The sequence below is a fragment of the Gigantopelta aegis genome, chromosome 9 (assembly GCF_016097555.1).
Source record: "Gigantopelta aegis isolate Gae_Host chromosome 9, Gae_host_genome, whole genome shotgun sequence".
In the NCBI taxonomy this organism is placed as follows: domain Eukaryota; kingdom Metazoa; phylum Mollusca; class Gastropoda; order Neomphalida; family Peltospiridae; genus Gigantopelta; species Gigantopelta aegis.
Window position 1 is genome coordinate 5,430,132 of NC_054707.1, and position 19,692 is coordinate 5,449,823.

The following is a 19,692-nucleotide window of genomic DNA, read 5'->3' on the forward strand; positions in this document are numbered from 1 at the left end:
TATTTAATTAATAGTAAACCAATTAATACAGAAAGTTAAATTAAAAATTATAACCTTTATACTTGTCCAATTATTTGATAAACAGTCAATTAAAAGAGAACAATAATTTAAAGGGACAGACCCTAGTGTTTAAACACTAAGGTATATTTATCACTGTTAGAGCCATTTATGATCACTGAAATCAAACATTACTTATGTTTTATTATTTAGATTATCCATTTCCATACAACCGAAGTCTTTCTGGTCATCCTGGTGTTTCTAATATCACAAAATGCATTTTTCATATTTCTGAAAAAAGCACATGCGTCTGAGAAGTAACAGTTATGGAGTCGCGTTTCAGTCTATTTTAAAGGGTATTTCAACTTCACAGACTGTTGTTTCACTCTGTTTTATCCAAATGTGTTACAGGTTTGTAAATTAACCAAACTTAGTGTCCATTTTTACGGGTTGAAACTAGTCTAGGTAAAAAATGGCCATCGGTCTACAGGTTGGTAGGTAGTGGGTTCGGATCCCAGTCGAAGCATGGGATTTTTAGTCCAGATACCGACTCCAGACCCTGAGTGAGTGCTCCGCAAGGCTCAATGGGTAGGTGTAAACCACTGGCACCGACCAGTGATCCATAACTGGTTCAACAAAGGCCATGGTTTGTGCTATCCTGCCTGTTGGAAGCGCAAATAAAAGATCCCTTGCTGCCTGTCGTAAAAGAGTAGCCTATGTGGCGACAGCGGGTTTCCTCTAAAAACAGTGTCAGAATGACCATATGTTTGACGTCCAATAGCCGATGATAAGATAAAAAATCAATGTGCTCAAGTGGCGTCGTTAAATAAAACAAACTTTACTTTAGGTGAAAACTGTTTAAAAACTAGGATTTCCCCCTTTAAGATTTAGAACATTACCCGATTATTATTAATTGATTAATTACACAAGTGAACGTGAAACTTAAATAAAGAGATACAAACACCATACATTTAAACTTTAATTAGTGGTGGTTATGCCATCGGACTTGAGGCTGGCAGGTACTGGTTTCGTATCTCACGTGAGGCAATGGGGGATTCTTCATGCCAGTACCGGCTCCAACTCAGAGTGGGTACACCGCTAGGCTCAATAGGTAGGTGTCAGGCTACATACACCGAGTTTCACCCACTTCACGGGTGCGATTATGGGTGTGTCTCCCGAGTGTATCATCCCACATGAGGATAATTACCCGGCATGCACTGCAGGTTCCGTGTACCCCGGGCTCGAGTGATACCGATATAGGTCAACTGACAACAAGCGTGGAGCACGGACCTGTCAAATAGTCCCATACCAAAATGGAAATACTGCGGTTTCCCGATTTATCTCATCATCATCAATGTGTCTAATGTCCAAAAATAAAAGTATGTCGTTGTCTCTGTGTTAAATGTTCGTAGCATTTTTAGAAATGAAAACAAATATATTAAGAGGTACAAACACCGTGCATTTAAACTTTAATTAACGAACAGACATTTAAAGGATAAAGTTTGTTTGTTTGTTTGTTTTATTTAACGACGCCGCTAGAGCACATTGATTTTTTATCTTATCATCAACTATTGGACGTCAAACATATTATGGTCATTCTGACACTGTTTTTAGAGGAAACCCGCTGTCGCCACATAGGCTACTCTTTTTACGACAGGCAGCAAGGGATCTTTTATTTGCGCTTCCCACAGGCAGGATAGTACAAACCATGGCCTTTGTTGAACCAGTTATGGATCACTGGTCGGTGCAAGTGGTTTACACCTAACCATTGAGCCTTGCGGAGCACTCACTCAGGGTTTGGAGTCGGTATCTCGATTAAAAATCCCATGTCTCGACTGGGATCCGAACCCAGTACCTACCAGCCTGTAGACCGATGGCCTGTCACGACGCCACCGAGGCCGGTTTAAAGGATAAAGATGAATTATAAGATAAACTTTATACTTCTTATATTATACAGTATAAACTTTTCATTTTGTATATTTTATTAATTATTAATAAACAGGAAATAAAAGACAAATCCATATCAATATGCAGAAACTCCATACGATTTGTATTTAAATGGACCTTGCTATTGATGTAACGTATAACAAAATTGTTTAACTTAGATGAAGTGTCAACGTACTGAGGTCTTAAACTGATGGAGAAGTACGGTGTATATTCGTATGATATAAAATACAGGTCGTGGGAATGTTTGTGAGAAATGCAGTATCGCGGTGTTTCTGCACCCAGCACGACAAATGGCTTGTTCTCAACTCGATGGTGTCGTTAGGTAAGTTCGCGTATTTCCGTAACATGTTACGGCAGTTACATAGTCGCGGCCGTTTGATCGGAGGTTAGGTCTTTTAAGCGAATCCGGGTCACTATAACGCTCGTTTACAAACTTAAGGGCATTCACCGAAAATATTCACGTCGGGTCATAAGATAAATAAATCGCCATTAGCGCGCCTATTTGGGATATTTAAAGTTAAATTTTGATTTGTGTAACAACACTACTAGAGCACATTGGTTAATAATTAATTATCGGCTATTGGACGTTATTATTTTGGTAATTCTGACGCGTAGTCATAGGAAACCGCTACAATTTACATTAGTAGCAATGGATCTTTATATATAATTTCCCACATACAGAACAGCACATACCACGGTTGGAACGCTGTACCGACTGATCTAAATGCTAGCCCTCAATACATCTTAAACTACTGCTATTTTTCAGTTTCCTACATTCGATTAGTTTAGCATTTGGACTAGATTGTCTCTTAACGTGTGTTTTGTTTAACGACGCCACTAGATCGCATTGATTTATTAATATTCGGCTATTGGACGTCAAACATTTGGTAATTGTGACACGTAGTCTTAAAGGATACTTGCTCTCATTAGCAGCCACGTCACAACTCGGTGAACATATTCCTGACCGAAGTCGTGTAGTGTACTGCAATAGGATTTTGATTGCAATACTACTTTTACCGTTATAATTACCGTAGATTATGGAATACATTTTAATACTCTATTAGTTCCCTACCTGTCCAACAGGAGGGGATTATAAGGGTTTTTTTTATATGTCTGTCTGTCTGTCTGTCTGTATATCTGTCTTGTCTGTCTGTCTCTCCCACATTTGTTTTACGGACTTTTGTTTTCGCGATGCCTCAAGATATTGAGCTGGAATTATGTGCATTGCCGTATAGATCAGGTTTGCACTGTAATAGGGATTTTCACATATTTGTCAGTGTGATGGCTCTTGAACTTAGGAGATAGAAAAATTAAATTGGGTCCGTTAGGGGACATGTATTACATCCAAAGTACTCTGAGAATGTTATAGGCGTTTACTGTAAACGCAAACTAGTCCATGTGCCTCTGGTTGAATTCACGTTCATAGTAGCTCAAACCTGATTTCACACCCCAGCAATTCCGTACGTTAGAAAAGGTATATAAATATGAATGAATGAATGAATGAATGTTTAACGACACCCCAGCACGAAAAATGCATCGGCTATTGGGTGTCAAACTATGGTAAATTAAGTAAAGTCCAATTTGAAGTGCTACTAGACGGCAATTGGTGAGGTGCTAAGGTGCTTGTGTCATAAGATCGGACTTCCTCAGTGGATCATTTGTGGGTTTTAAACGTCCCAACCGGTTCCCCACGACTGATATATTAAAGGTCATCTGCGGGAAAGTGTATATAAAAGAGCCCTTGCTGCTAATGGAAACAAATGCAGCGGCTGTCCTCTGAAGACTATATATGTGTCAGAATCACAAACTGTTTGACATCCAGTAGCTGATGACTACTTGATTAATGTGCTCTAGTGGTGTCGCTAAACTAAACACTCTTTAACTGACAATCTAGACCAAATGCCGAAATAATCTAATGTAGGAAACCAAGAAATTGCAGTAGTTTAAGATGTGCTCTAGTGGTGTCGTTAAGCAAAACAAATTTTAACTGAAGACCACGTGATATCCAACAACCAATTGATAATTAATCAATTTGCTCTAGTGGTGTTGTTAAACAAGACAAAGTTTAATGTTTGTTTGAGCTGCTTCTAACATTAGGACGACCACAAACATATTGTACATACAGACGTTAATATTCTGAATAAATAAATGTACTCCATGTGCAATTGTGATCGTTGGAGGGGAAAAAAATCGGATGACCAAAAACGTGTACAAAAACAAGTCAGTTTAACGAAAATGGCTCATTCGTGATTCTGTTTTAAACCAAGTTGACATGTTCTCTTTGAACCAGAAAAAACCTCCAACAAATTGCGATGGAAAAGCTACAATGGATACTTGAATATCGCTTTGACTTCACCTGATCAAGCCGAGGTTTAGACATCTACCTGTTCAGAAGTATGATGAGCGAACCGGGCCTACTCGCTCGCCTGGTCCCGGGAACTACAGGGCGAAGGGATGATGGAGGATAGGAGGTGCCCGGACGTGACAGCCACTTCACGGAGAAAGCTAAATTAAGAGATGAAAACTTGGTCTGGTCTTTTGGAATTTAGCAGAACGGACTAAAACACTTGACTGTGGGGACATACTTAGCGGCGCAGACTGCCAGCGAACAGGTGGAGCAGAAGGTAACCAATTGTGAATATGATTTATTAAATGTGATATAAAAAAGCTTAAATACGATAAAATTATATATATGTGGTTTATTAAGTGTGATAACATGGTAGATATTTGTCTTATTTAGAAATGCAGGTTCGAATGGGCATTTGGCAAAATAGTGGTTTGTGCTATGAATCTCTACCTATGTGATTAAAAAAGGCTTATATGCGATAAAATGATATATATGTGGTTTATTAAATGTAATAACATGGTAGAAATTTGGCAATGCAGGGTCGAATGGGCATTTAGCAAAATATTGATTGATTCTATGAATCTCTACCTAATGCCTCGTCTATAGGACAGTCACTTCCAACGAGATCCTTTACTAGTTATTTCATCCATTTTGCAATAAAATGATACATATTCGGTTTATCAAATGTGATGAAAAGATATATAGATATTTAGTCTCCTAAATGTGATGAAAAGGTATAAATATTTGGTTTAGTAAATTGATAAACATGTACGTATTTAGTTTGTTTAAGGCGATAAAAGGGTATATATTTGGTTTATTAAATGTGATACAAAGGTGTAGATATTTGGTTCATCAAATGTGATAAAAAGATGTAGATATTTGGTTTACTGAATGTGATAACATGGTATATATTTGGCTTATTAAGTGTGCAAACATGTACAATATTTGGTTTATTAACTGTTATAAAAGGTATAGATTTGGTTCATCAAGCAGGAAGAAATGACGTATAGATATTTTGCGTATTACATATGCTAAAAAAGTATAGACATTTGATTTACTGAATGTGATAAAATGGAATATATTTGGTTTATTAAGTGTGATAACATGGTAGATATTTTGCTTACTAAATGCAATAAAAGGGTTCCAATTTGGTTTATCAAATGGGATAACAAGATGTATAGATATTTGGTTGATTAATATAATGAAAAGGTATATATTTGGTTCATCAATAGGGATGAAAAGACAAAAGATATTTTGTATTCTAAATGTAATAACAGATATTTGGTGTATTAAATGTGATAAAACGGTATATATATTTGGTTCATTAATTATGATAAAAGGGCAGATATTTGGTTAACTAACTGCGATAAAAGGGTATAGATTTAGTTTATTAAATGAGATGAAACAATTGTAGATATTTGGTTTATAAAATGCAATAAAAAGGCATAGATTTGGTTCATCAAATGGAAAGAAAAGGTATACACATTTTTGGTATACTAAATGTCATAAAAAGGTATCAATATTAAGTTTATTAAGTGTGATCAAGTGGTAGATATTTTGTTTATTAAATGTGATAAAAATACAGAGTTTTGGTTTATTAAATATTGTAAAATTATAAATAATATTAGGTTTTTAAAATGTGATACAAATGTAGATATTTGTTTTAGTAAATGTAATAACAATTTGTAGATTTGATTTCTTTAATATGATAAAATAGTAGATATTGTTTTTAATAAATCTGAAGAAAAAAAAGAGATTCAGTTATAAAATAATAGATATTTGGTTTAGCAAACGTGATAAAATATATACATTTTAATTTCTTTAATATAATAAAATGGTAGATATTACGTTTATTTAAATTATAATGTGATAAGAATGCAGATATTTAATTTATAAAATAAGTTCAAAAGGTTGATATGTCTATTAAATGTTATAAAAAGGTAGATCTATTGTTTATTAAATGTGATAAAATGATATAGACTTGGTTTAGTAAATGTAGTAAAAAGGTAGAATTTTTTTTTCTTAAATGTGATAAAATGGTAGATATTTGATTCATTTATTATCATTGTTGTTAAAAATTTTACGTTTCCTTTTTTCTTATTGTTCTTATAATTATTATTATTAAACAATTATGGAAGCCTAAACATCGTAGAACTAGTATATAGCCGTGTATGTCTAGTATTATCAATATCACAGTTAGATACGGTGCGCATACATCGGTATCAAAGTTTAAATGTGCATATTACACGAGCATATGTCACCGGATGTAGAAGTAGTTGATAACGTAATATTACGATTCCAGTGTATAATTAAGGACCTTTCCGAATGAAGTCGGAACATGACGAATCATTACGAAATAAAACGATAAAAGTTTACTTCACCCATTTTTATCAACCTTGTCTACTCTATTCTGAGAAGGAATAATTCACTTCTCACACTTAGTTAATTCAAGATTAAGAGTTGCATGTATGCTATACCATTGGCGTAGCGAGGGGAGCACAGGGGCAATGACCCCATCAAACCTTTTTTGTTTACTGTATTAAATTTTATAAAATCATACATATATACATACATAGTGTGTGTTACCCCCCACTCCCAATAATTGGTTGCCCCCCTCCCTTCAATATAAAATCATGGCTACGCTAGTCTTCTACACACGTATTTTATCACTTTTTATCGTTATGTACAAAGATATTTAGGAAAGTGGAATTGATTGGCAAATTCTTATATAGTTTTTTGGTACAAACACAAGATTTTTTTCTGCATTAATTAAAAAAAAAAAAAAAAAAACTCGCGTCAATAAAATAATAATATTGCATACATTGTAACACGTTTGTTGACTGTACTTGTTATATTGATTAGGAAAGTTTTTACCCTCCTTAATCCGCGCGTGATACACCCGCCCCCGCAAAAATGCACATACTGCAGTCTCGGAAATGCCAAAAACACGGCGAATGAGTTGAATTTGGATTAACCCACAGTTCTAACAACGGGATCGATCTCGCAGCCCACGACATCTGAGGACACTCCTCTCTCTCTGAACTGCAACTTAATTTGACAGATAGTCGTTTGGTAGCAAAGGCTTCAGTGCCTTACTAGATTAAGGAAGTTGTACGACTGAAGGATGGAAGCCCCTAAACGCCGGATACAATATCCGGTCTAGTTACCGTTGTACTGTATCTAAGTACTCTGTAGCAGCCAGCAGAACAAAACGCAGATGAATGTATAAACATTTTGTGTGTATTAACATTTTGTGTTAAATACCGCTACTGATAAATAATCATCTGAACATAAACGCTGTTATGTGGATTTAAGGAAAACACATAAGCAGATATTAAAGTCGCTAACCCTTATTTTCAACACGTGAAAATGGACACAACATTTGGTTAATATACCAAACTGTAACACATTTGGATAAAGATACAGTAGAGTAAAACGTTGAAATGGAGAAATACTGTCTAAAACTGGACAAAGAGCTGATGTCCATAACCGTTACTTCTCAGACGTGCGTGCCTTTGTGGCATTACAAACCCCAGGATGACCACAAACACTTAGAATGTATGAAAATGGATATTCTAAACAATAAAATTAAAGTAATGTCTGCTTTAAAAACAACAAAGCTGTCCTAATAGTGAAAAGTATTCTGTAGTGTTTAAAAACTAGGGTTTGTCACTTTAATCATTTTCAAAAAGATTAAGTGAATGCTGAAACAAATTCATTGTACTTGGGTTATTGTTTGTTGTACTGTACTTGTTTGCCCTTTTTCTTTTTCTCTTGAAAATGTCAATTAACAGATTCAATAAGTTGCTGAAATGTTTTAAATTAAAATACGATTCACACAACCTGTATAGAATTTTATTAAATGTTTAAACACTGTATATTCTAAGTAAATAATGAATTTAATGTTCTAGTCATTTACATTATTAAAGGGACATTCCTGAGTTTGCTGCAATGTTTAACATGTTATCGACTAACAGAGATTTTTTAACGATTGTAAGTACATATCAAATATATTTTTCTCCATAAAATATTAGTGGCTGTATATTAAACGTGTTTCTGATCGTTCTAATATTTAAGTTAAATTTCATTTTATTTGAAGACAAAATCCAGTTTGGGCTTCTTACAAATATTAAGACGACCAGAAACACATTGAATATACAGACACCGATATTCTAAACAAGAAAATATATTTAGTATGTAAGATTAATCGTATCAATATGTTATTAGCCGGAAACATCTTAAAATGCAGTAAACTCAGGAATGTCCCTTTAAATTGAATACTATTACATTGTTCATTTATTTATTTATTTATTTATTTATTTATTTATTTATTTCAGGGTTGACAAGATGCACGGGACATACCCAATTTTCGTTTTGATTTTGACGTCACTGGCTGTAACACCCGTCACTTCCGATGACGATGACTTTCCAATGTTTTGGGGTAAGACATCATTTCTGATTGTAGCATCAGTCCTGCAACACAATTTAAAATCCAGTAGTAAACCATGTTGGGAATAACTTTTTAAAACGTCTTTGTCTTGAAGGGGCTGGATTTAGCTCAGACGGTTAATGGTTCGCTTAGAGGTTTTGGGAAGCAGAAACGAACCACCATGGCCGATCCATTGAGTTTTGTCAGCTCCAACCAGTGTCCGACAACATTTTCGTATCTCCTAAGTTCAAGAGCCATAACTCTGTGAAAAATTAGTAAATCTCCATGAAGATCAACCTTGATCGGTAGCAGTACTCGATAATGTCATACACGAATGTTATAAAACATGTTATAGAAATGCCATAAATAACGTCGTAGAAATGTTATAAACAGCCTTATAAAAATATTAATCACGATAACAAAATGCTGTAATTCTCATTCTAGAAATGTTATAAATCATGATATATAAATATTATAAATAACCTCATAGAAATGGTAAACAAACAATAGTGAACTGTTATCATTCACGTTATATCAAAATTTGCTTTTGCTTAATAACTTTATTACTACTTCACTACAACGTACCACAGTGTAACACTCTTTCTTGTTTCACAGGGGATGATGATTTTGGCGGAGGTGGATTCTGGAACCCATTTTCAGGAAAAGATTACTATGACGACGGGGGTGCTTATGGGCCGATGTCTTTCGGACCAGTTGGTCATCAATTTAATACAGGAGGCTCCTCACCCCGCACAAACATAGGAGCCTATGGCCCAGATGCCAATCCTTTCAACGCTGGAGGGGACTCCTCCCAGGAGACATTTGGTAACACTAACTTCGGAGACATGGGCAGTTTTGGACCAACTGGCGATCAGTTCGGTACAGGAGGCGATTCGTCCGGGGAAAGATTTGGAAATGTTGGTGGCATCCTTAATCCTGGTGGAAGTTCTTCACAAGAGAAATATATTGGGGACAAGTTTGGAAATACTGGTAATCTAGTTAATACTGGAGGCGACTCATCTGAAGAACGATCTGGTGCTACCCACTTTGGAAACATAGGTAAACGACATATTATCTATTTGTTATAACGTTATAAATATAGGGGCGGATCCAGGGGGTAGATGGGATCTGGACAGCCTTCTTCACGGATAATTATTTTCCCACACTGACTTTAAAGATCATTCACCATAAATACTAGTATATAACTTCAGTTTAAGTAGTTTCATGTATACCCCTATACCTGCAAAGAATATTGGATATTTTAACACGACGCTTTTTGCCATTAGCGGCGATAAAATAAATGGTGTTTATTTATATACAGACTCAAGTGATATCAGTAGATAGCATGCCATGTTAGGTACAGGCAGTATTAATACGTCAACACATATTGCAGCTGGATAGTAAGGGTCGACAACAACATCAACAACAACAATAAACAAACAATACGTCTTTATGTCGACGTATATTATTATATTGGTATTCCATACGAGGTGTCTAATATAATCCATATTATATTGTACCATTTCATATCCCATTAGGTGGCGGGAGCGATTCAAATGAACATACGTCATGGCAGGGTAATCGCCTGGATTCCGATTCTAGTGAAGAGGTGTCGCTGGTTAAAGGTGGTAAGGGAGATTCGAGTGAGGAAAACACCAGGAAAACCGGAAGTCACAGCGGTATTATCATAGGTCTACACGGTAGCGACAGCTCGGGAGGAACATCCGGTGGATCATCTTCAGAAGGAAGGCCAACCGGCGGACGTTCTTCCAGTGGAGGTTCAAGTGGTGGAACATCAAATGGTGGAACATCTTCAGGTGGAAGTTCCTCTTCAGGTAGTTAGATGAATATTAATTAAAAGTATGATTAAAATTAATTTTAGTATCCCAGGTCATACCTACATCTGTACTCTCCTTCAAAGAGTTGCTATTTAAGACCAAGCCAACTACACGTGGCTGAATCGATTTGGACTGTGTGTGGCCCAAAACACGGGATGTGTCTTGGTCCAGGTGGCCGGTGGAACACCTACCTGGTGTGTGGCCCAAAGGACTGGATGTACATGGTCCAATTGACCGGTGGAACACCTACCTGGTGTGCGGCCAAAAGGACTGAATGTGTCTTGGTCCAAGTGGCCGGTGGAACACCTACCTGGTGTGTGGCCAAAAGGACTGGCTGTGTCTTGGTCCAAGTGACCGGTGGAACACCTACCTGGTGTGCGGCCAAAAGGACTGGATGTGTCTTGGTCCAAGTGGCCGGTGGAACACCTGCCTGGTGTGCGGCCAAAAGGACTGGCTGTGTCTTGGTCCAAGTGGCCGGTGGAACACCTACCTGGTGTGCGGCCAAAAGGACTGGCTGTGTCTTGGTCCAAGTGGCCGGTGGAACACCTACCTGGTGTGCGGCCAAAAGGACTGGATGTGTCTTGGTCCAAGTGGCCGGTGGAACACCTACCTGGTGTGCGGCCAAAAGGACTGGCTGTGTCTTGGTCCAAGTGGCCGGTGGAACACCTACCTACTGGAGTGGACTTGTTTGAGAAAAGCACACGTGTTGCATTACTATTTGCATACGAGTATTTTATGTTTCCTTCATACTCTTGCAGAATCTGCAATATACAACGAAACGTCGAGTTTTATATTATGTTTAACTTTGGTGTGTGTGTGTGTGTGTGTGTGTGTGTGTGTCTGTCTGTCTGTCTGTCTGTCTGTGTGTGTGTGTGTGTGTGTGTGTGTGTGTGTGTGTGTGTGTGTTGGGGAGGGGAGAGGGGGTAAGTGGATGTTTTTAAAAACACTGATTTTTTATTTTAATTAAAATGCATATTGTATAGTTTACTACTTTTTACTAATGCATTACACAGTCTCTGGTTATAATCTTCACTATATAACCAACAAACGCTAAACACCAAGTCTGCTAAGCTTTAGGCGATGGTATAAGGATCTACATATAGGCTGTCAGTCTAGCGATATATACGAAACATCACAAAGAAATGTTAATTTAGCTTTCCTCAATATAAACCGGCCTCGGTGGCATCGTGGTTAGGCCATCGGTCTACAGGCTGGTAGGTACTGAGTTCGGATCCCAGTCGAGGTATGGGATTTTTAAGCCAGATACCGACTCCAAACCCTGAGTGAGTGCTCCGCAAGGCTCAATGGGTAGGTGTAAACCACTTACACGACCAGTGATCTATAACTGGTTCAACAAAGGCCATGGTTTGTGCTATCCTGCCTATGGGAAGCGCAAATAAAAGATCCCTTGCTGCTAATCGGAAAGAGTAGTCCATGTAGTGGCGACAGCGGGTTTCCTCTCAAAATATGTGTGGTCCTTAATCATATGTCTGACGCCATATAACCGTAAATAAAATATGTTGACTACGTCGTTAAATAAAACATTTCTTTCTTTCTTTTCTTTCCTCAATTTAATGTACATTATTCAGTTTTAATCGCGTTAGTGTTTGACCTATTAATACTATCAGTATCCTGTGGACATTTTGGGCTGATTTGTACACTATATTTACAGAATTAATTGTATCACCATAAAACAATATATTAAAACACTATTCACCTATCTTTTGTTGTTCAGTAAAGGTATTTGTTGAACTATACAATAGTGTAAGTTTCTGTCTGGCGAAAGATTTAATCCTAAAAATCCGTATTTGGTAGACCATCTGATTTGCGAGTCATGTCCAGCATCACTAACAACAATGATCTAATTATTTATATCAATGCAACCCTCAAATATTTTAATTTTGAACCATACAATAACGGGAGGGCCAGATGTTTCTCTAGGTAACATATATGTTGATTTTGCAATGATCTAATTATTTATTTCAATGCAACTCTCAGATGTTTTAATTCTGAACCATACCAACTGTGTGTTAAGTTGAGACTTCTAGAATATCCATGTTTGCTTATTGCAGGCGGTTACGGCTGGAGCAAGTGGGTGATAAAGTTTGGCGTCTGCTCTGTAAAATGTGGATCAGGAATACAGCAAGTGTGTAAAACAAGAACCTGTCTGTTAGGTGCCGCTAGATGTCCCGGGAAAGCCCAAATCATCTACACCGTCGTCTGCATTATGCCAGTCTGCAAAACACCAGGCGAGTATTTTTTTAATTTTTTAATTTTTAATTTTATTTTTGCATGTGGTGTTAAAAAATATTAGAAAGAAAAGAAAGAATGAACCACTGATATCATCACTTTTTGACAGCTGTACTTGTTTCAGTGAGCTCTGTCCTGTGCTAGTTTTAATTTAGTAACCTAGTATGTGGCGTTACACGAAGAATAAGATCTCCGGTAAAGGATCTCCTCGGGAGTGGCTGACCTCTTTGTCGCTTTACACGAAGAATAAGATTTCCGGTAAAGGATCTCCTCGGGAGTGGCTGTCCTCTTTGTGGCTTTACACGAAGAATAAGATTTCCGGTAAAGGATTAAAGGATCTCCTCTTTGTGGCTGTCCTCTTTGTGGCTTTACACGAAGAATAAGATTTCCGGTAAAGGATCTCCTCGGGAGTGGCTGTCCTCTTTGTGGTTTTACACGAAGAATAAGATCTCTGGTAAAGGATCTCCTCGGGAGTGGCTGTCTCTTTGTGGCTTTACACGAAGAATAAGATTTCCGGTAAAGGATTAAAGGATCTCCTCGGGAGTGGCTGTCCTCTTTGTGGCTTTACGCGAAGAATAAGATCTCCGGTAAAGGATCTCCTCGGGAGTGGCTGTCCTCTTTGTGGCTTTACGCGAAGAATAAGATCTCCGGTAAAGGATCTCCTCGGGAGTGGCTGTCCTCTTTGTGGCTTTACACGAAGAATAAGATCTGCGGTAAAGGATCTCCTCGGGAGTGGCTGTCCGCCTATAAACGGGACACTTGATAGTGATGCATGGAATCAACCAATATTTTACCAACTGTACATTCGACTCTGCATTGTGCAGAGATATGGCCTAGATCACCAAAAACGGTTTTGTCGTTCAGATTTAAAATGAGATTTCGAGATAAGTGCTGTTGTTAGTCCGCGTGTGTACCAGACACCCGTTGACAGTACTAAATTAATTGCCATGCCGTAACCCAATTAGTGATTGATTTTAAATTATTATAAAATTATTTTGATAATCGCTTTGATCTTAAAACATTATCACAGGGTTTGTTTAATGTTAGAAGACATCTCAAAATGACCTAATGTTTTTGTAGTACTGATCAATGATATAACTCACTGAAGGTTAAAGTTTGTTTTGTTTAACGACATCACTAGAGCACATTGATTAATTAATCACCGGCTATTATATGTCAAGCATGTTGTAATTCTGGCATGTAGTCATTAGAAGAAACCCGCTACATTTTTCCCAATGCAGCAAGGTTTTTTTTTTTTTATATGCACTTCCCACAGTCAGAAAAGCACATGCCACTGTCTTTGACCAGTTGTGTTGCACTGACTGGAACGCGAAAAACCCACTCGGTTGAATGGATCCACCGAGGTGGTTCGATCCTGTGACGCGATCACCTGAAGAGAGCACTCATCCGACTGAGCTAAATCCCGCCCCCTCACTGACGGAGTCTGTGGTTTATGTGGTGATGCCAAATTATTTCATTGTATGTTTTAAGTGTTATGACATTTAAACACCTGCATGCAATATCAATGTATTACCCCCAGCGGGTACTCATAACAGGAAATAACAAAATAACAGTTACAATTGTAATGCATTGGTGTAACGTACAATAGTATTGGAAGATACTAAATATGATGGCATTACGATTTGGATAACATTTTGCATTTACGCCTCACAGTTTTTGTTCTTAAATTTATAACACTTTATTATTTTAATACAATTCATTACTGATTTTGTAGCACAATAAATACTTTTCTAAATTTATTGTGAACGTGAATAAAATACAAACCTATAGCTAAGGCAATAAACCGAATAACAAACTCGATACCAGTTACTTTCAAATTTATGTCCCTCGTGAAATAATATTCATTTGTCACTCGCTAAAGCTAAAGACAAGTGAACATTTTTTCACACAGGACATAAATATAGAATACTAAACGAGCATGCCTGTCATATCATTTTTTTTATGAAATGAGTGAACAGTTTTGGTATTTGACGAGCGAAAGCGAGACAGATACCAAAACTTCACGAGTTTCATAGTAATGATATGACAGGCATGCTAGTTTAGTATTTGGTTTATTACAAACCAACTGCAAACAAGCCGCAACACAGAAATAAGCAGATGTCGAGATCTACTAAATGTTATTTTCTTACGAATTGGGTCAGCAAGTGAACTACGTCACGCTTACGTCACGCCAATATTACACTAGTTAGATATTGAGTGATTATTGTGACATGAGCAATATCTTACACTTGTGTGTAATAAACAGAGGTTATTATACGAGCTTGTGTGTCGTACTGATTTTACGAAACGAGGGTCAGGATTATTGTATTACCCGAGCGAGAGCAGTGTGATACATAAATCCTGACACGAGTTTCGTAAAATCAGTACGACTCACACGTGAGTGTAATAATTTCCTTATTATCCACCTTATCCAAAATATTATTTTTATGAATAACAAGCTAGGACTATGTCAAAATGTTTCAAATGTAACTAAAAGAGACGTCGAAACGACATCATTTTCATAAATAAGAGTTTACAAATATCTAATACTGGGGAAGCCGCATTAAGTTATGAATTCGCTTGACAAAATTACGTCATTCGTTGTGCACGTGGAATCATTATGACACTCGTTTTGGTCATACTGGTTATGTGGATAATAAATTTGATTATAACGGGTAACTCGTTTATTATCCTCGATATATTAACGTTGTGCTCGAGTCTCATTATGCATATTCCTTTTCTTCCCTGTACTATAACATTAAATGCACTCGGGAGAAAAAATAACAGATCTGAACAACAAAACGGTTTTCCGTGATCAAGACCGTATCTCTCCACAACACAGAGTGGAATGGGCATTTGGCAAACTGGTGATGATAGCACGAGAGCAGCTATATTTGGCAAACTGGTAATAATAGCACGAGAGCAACTACATTTGGCAAACTGGTGATGATAGCACGAGAGCAGCTACATTTGGCAAACTGGTGATGATAGCACGAGAGCAACTACATTTGGCAAACTGGTGATGATAGCACGAGAGCAGCTACATTTGGCAAACTGGTGATGATAGCACGAGAGCAGCTACATTTGGCAAACTGGTGATGATAGCACGAGAGCAACTACATTTGGCAAACTGGTGATGATAGCACGAGAGCAACTACATTTGGCAAACTGGTGATGATAGCACGAGAGCAACTACATTTGGCAAACTGGTGATGATAGCACGAGAGCAGCTACATTTGGCAAACTGGTGATGATAGCACGAGAGCAGCTACATTTGGCAAACTGGTGATGATAGCACGAGAGCAGCTACATTTGGCAAACTGGTGATGATAGCACGAGAGCAGCTACATTTGGCAAACTGGTGATGATAGCACGAGAGCAACTACATTTGGCAAACTGGTGATGATAGCACGAGAGCAGCTACATTTGGCAAACTGGTGATGATAGCACGAGAGCAGCTACATTTGGCAAACTGGTGATGATAGCACGAGAGCAGCTACATTTGGCAAACTGGTGATGATAGCACGAGAGCAACTACATTTGGCAAACTGGTGATGATAGCACGAGAGCAGCTACATTTGGCAAACTGGTGATGATAGCACGAGAGCAGCTACATTTGGCAAACTGGTGAGCACGAGAGCAGCTACATTTGACAAACTGGTAATGATAGCACGAGAGCAGCTACATTTGGCAAACTGGTAATGATAGCACGAGAGCAGCTACATTTGGCAAACTGGTGATGATAGCACGAGAGCAGCTACATTTGGCAAACTGGTGATGATAGCACGAGAGCAGCTACATTTGGCAAACTGGTGAGCACGAGAGCAGCTACATTTGGCAAACTGGTAATGATAGCACGAGAGCAGCTACATTTGGCAAACTGGTAATAATAGCACGAGAGCAGCTACATTTGGCAAACTGGTGAGCACGAGAGCAACTACATTTGGCAAACTGGTGATGATAGCACGAGAGCAACTACATTTGGCAAACTGGTGATGATAGCACGAGAGCAGCTACATTTGGCAAACTGGTGATGATAGCACGAGAGCAGCTACATTTGGCAAACTGGTGATGATAGCACGAGAGCAGCTACATTTGGCAAACTGGTGATGATAGCACGAGACCAGCTACATTTGGCAAACTGGTGAGCACGAGAGCAGCTACATTTGGCAAACTGGTGAGCACGAGAGCAGCTACATTTGGCAAACTGGTGATGATAGCACGAGAGCAGCTATATTTGGCAAACTGGTGATGATAGCACGAGAGCAGCTACATTTGACAAACTGGTGATGATAGCACGAGAGCAGCTACATTTGGCAAACTGGTGATGGTAGCACGAGAGCAGCTACATTTGGCAAACTGGTAATAATAGCACGAGAGCAGCTACATTTGGCAAACTGGTGATGATAGCACGAGAGCAGCTATATTTGGCAAACTGGTAATGATAGCACGAGAGCAGCTACATTTGGCAAACTGGTGATGATAGCACGAGAGCAACTACATTTGGCAAACTGGTGATGATAGCACGAGAGCAACTACATTTGGCAAACTGGTGATGATAGCACGAGAGCAGCTACATTTGGCAAACTGGTGATGACAGCACGAGAGCAGCTACATTTGGCAAACTGGTCAGCACGAGAGCAGCTACATTTGGCAAACTGGTGAGCACGAGAGCAGCTACATTTGGCAAACTGGTGAGCACGAGAGCAGCTACATTTGGCAAACTGGTGAGCACGCGAGCAGCTACATTTGGCAAACTGGTGATGATAGCACGAGAGCAGCTATATTTGGCAAACTGGTGATGATAGCACGAGAGCAGCTACATTTGGCAAACTGGTGATGATAGCACGAGAGCAGCTACATTTGGCAAACTGGTGATGATAGCACGAGAGCAGCTACATTTGGCAAACTGGTGATGATAGCACGAGAGCAGCTATATTTGGCAAACTGGTGATGATAGCACGAGAGCAGCTACATTTGGCAAACTGGTGATGATAGCACGAGAGCAGCTACATTTGGCAAACTGGTGATGATAGCACGAGAGCAACTACATTTGGCAAACTGGTGATGATAGCACGAGAGCAACTACATTTGGCAAACTGGTGATGATAGCACGAGAGAAGCTATATTTGGCAAACTAGTGATGATAGCACGAGAGCAGCTATATTTATTCCAATAAGATCTGTCTTGTGCTAGTTTTAATTTAGTAAACTAGTCTGAGAGTGGCAGTCCTCTTTTTGAGCGATCCTGGAAAGATATATATTGTCCAGTGGATGATCTTATCGGGAGTGGCTGTCTTCCCATAGACGAGGCACTAGACAGAGATGTGTGGAATCAACCAGTGAACGATCTCCCCTGGAGTGGCTGTCTTCGCATAGACGAGGCACTAGACAGAGATGTGTGGAATCAGCCACTATTCGATTCTGTATTGTGCAGAGATACGGGTTTGATCGCGGATAATGGTTATATTGTTCATATTAGGTGTTCGCGAAAGAGGAGCTTATCCTGCCTCATATGTGTATTCCGTTATGAGTACCGCCACCACAGCTGTCAAAACCGTTACTTCATCTAAAACGATGAAACAAATGTGCAAGTTTCACCAAAGAGAAATCTAAAAAGTATGCACAAGTTCAAACTATGGAATGGCATCAGCCATCATTTTGGTCAGTGATACATCGTATTAATGCCTTCAAATGTCTACCATAAAACGTTTTGAATTCTCTCAGGAGTCCCTGGTCATCATAGGAGCAATTTCTTTGCTTGCCAGAATGAGATGGGGTTGTAATGTAATATGCATACAATGAGCATGTCCTGAGGTAACTTAGAAGTTGTTATATCTAGACACCAAAACTGGAGCAGACGGTATATTGCTCGACATAAAGGGACTAAAATAAAGTTTGTTTTGTTTAACGACACAACAAGAACACATTGATTTATTAATTATTGGCAACTGGATGTCAAACATTTGGCAATTTTGACGTATAGTCTTAGAGTGGATACCCGCTACATTTTTCCATTAGCAACAAAGGATCTTTTATATGCACTATCTCACAGACAGGATAGCACATACCACGGCCTTTGATATACCAGTCGTTGTGCATTGGCTGGAACGAGAAATAGCACAATGGGCACCACCGACGGGGTTCGATTCGACACCGACCGCGCATCAAGCGAGCGCTTACCACGGGGCTACGTTCTGCCCCTAAAGTATTTTGAATATAATATTTGTTACCAATGACTCCAAAACTAAAACCGCCCATGTATTTGTTCCAGTTAACGGTTGCTGGTCGGCCTGGGTGGAGATCGCAGGGCTGTGCTCCAAGCCATGTGGGGGCGGCAGTCAGCTGGTGGTCCGGACCCGAACATGCAACAACCCTGCCCCGAGCGGCGGTGGCCTAAAATGCGATGGCAAGTCAAGAATCATCATTTTCCAACCCTGCAATGTACAGTCGTGCTCGGAAAAAGGTATGGTATGCATGTATACATCGGCACACACTATGGAAATATAACATTGTCAAAATAGTGAAATCTATGTTTCTCAAAATATTTTTTCCAATATAATAACATTATTCCGAACTAAATGTTTAATATTTGTATCGAATTTAAACGGTTCAAAATGCGATGTCATCGTCTGAAGGCTGTGTTCGTTTCATGCTTACACCGGAAAACATACATTTCAGTGTTTTGGCACACATACATGTATTTATGATATTTTAAAATAGAAGTATACTAGGTATATTTATTCATATATAGAAATATTTACATACATTAGTAGATATATTTATTCATATATGTGTATATATGTAGTGTTATATAATATAATTGCTTGCACAAAATATCGCACCAGTAGTTTAGGACATGTGCATGTTCCTACATAAATGTAT

General features: G+C 38.5%; 2 protein-coding genes across 3 annotated transcripts in view; one reads left to right on the plus strand and one right to left on the minus strand.

Annotated features, from left to right (window-relative positions):
* The first annotated feature begins 4,504 nt into the window (after positions 1 to 4,504).
* The window catches only part of LOC121382373 (SCO-spondin-like), a 50,240-nt gene continuing 35,052 nt past the window's right edge, over positions 4,505 to 19,692 (plus strand). For both annotated transcript variants that reach the window (XM_041511960.1, XM_041511961.1), the window contains exons 1-6: positions 4,505 to 4,568; positions 8,629 to 8,732; positions 9,336 to 9,779; positions 10,259 to 10,555; positions 12,631 to 12,807; positions 19,082 to 19,273. In XM_041511960.1, coding sequence (XP_041367894.1) covers positions 8,639 to 8,732; positions 9,336 to 9,779; positions 10,259 to 10,555; positions 12,631 to 12,807; positions 19,082 to 19,273 — 1,204 coding nt within the window. In that variant the 5' untranslated portion in view covers positions 4,505 to 4,568; positions 8,629 to 8,638. The remainder of the gene's footprint in view (positions 4,569 to 8,628; positions 8,733 to 9,335; positions 9,780 to 10,258; positions 10,556 to 12,630; positions 12,808 to 19,081; positions 19,274 to 19,692) is intronic.
* LOC121382374 (probable maltase-glucoamylase 2) overlaps positions 10,598 to 19,692 on the minus strand; it is a 46,932-nt gene continuing 37,837 nt past the window's right edge. Inside the window, exon 2 of the mRNA XM_041511962.1 lies at positions 10,598 to 11,319. Within this exon, the coding sequence (XP_041367896.1) occupies positions 10,666 to 11,319 (654 nt within the window). The 3' untranslated portion in view covers positions 10,598 to 10,665. The remainder of the gene's footprint in view (positions 11,320 to 19,692) is intronic.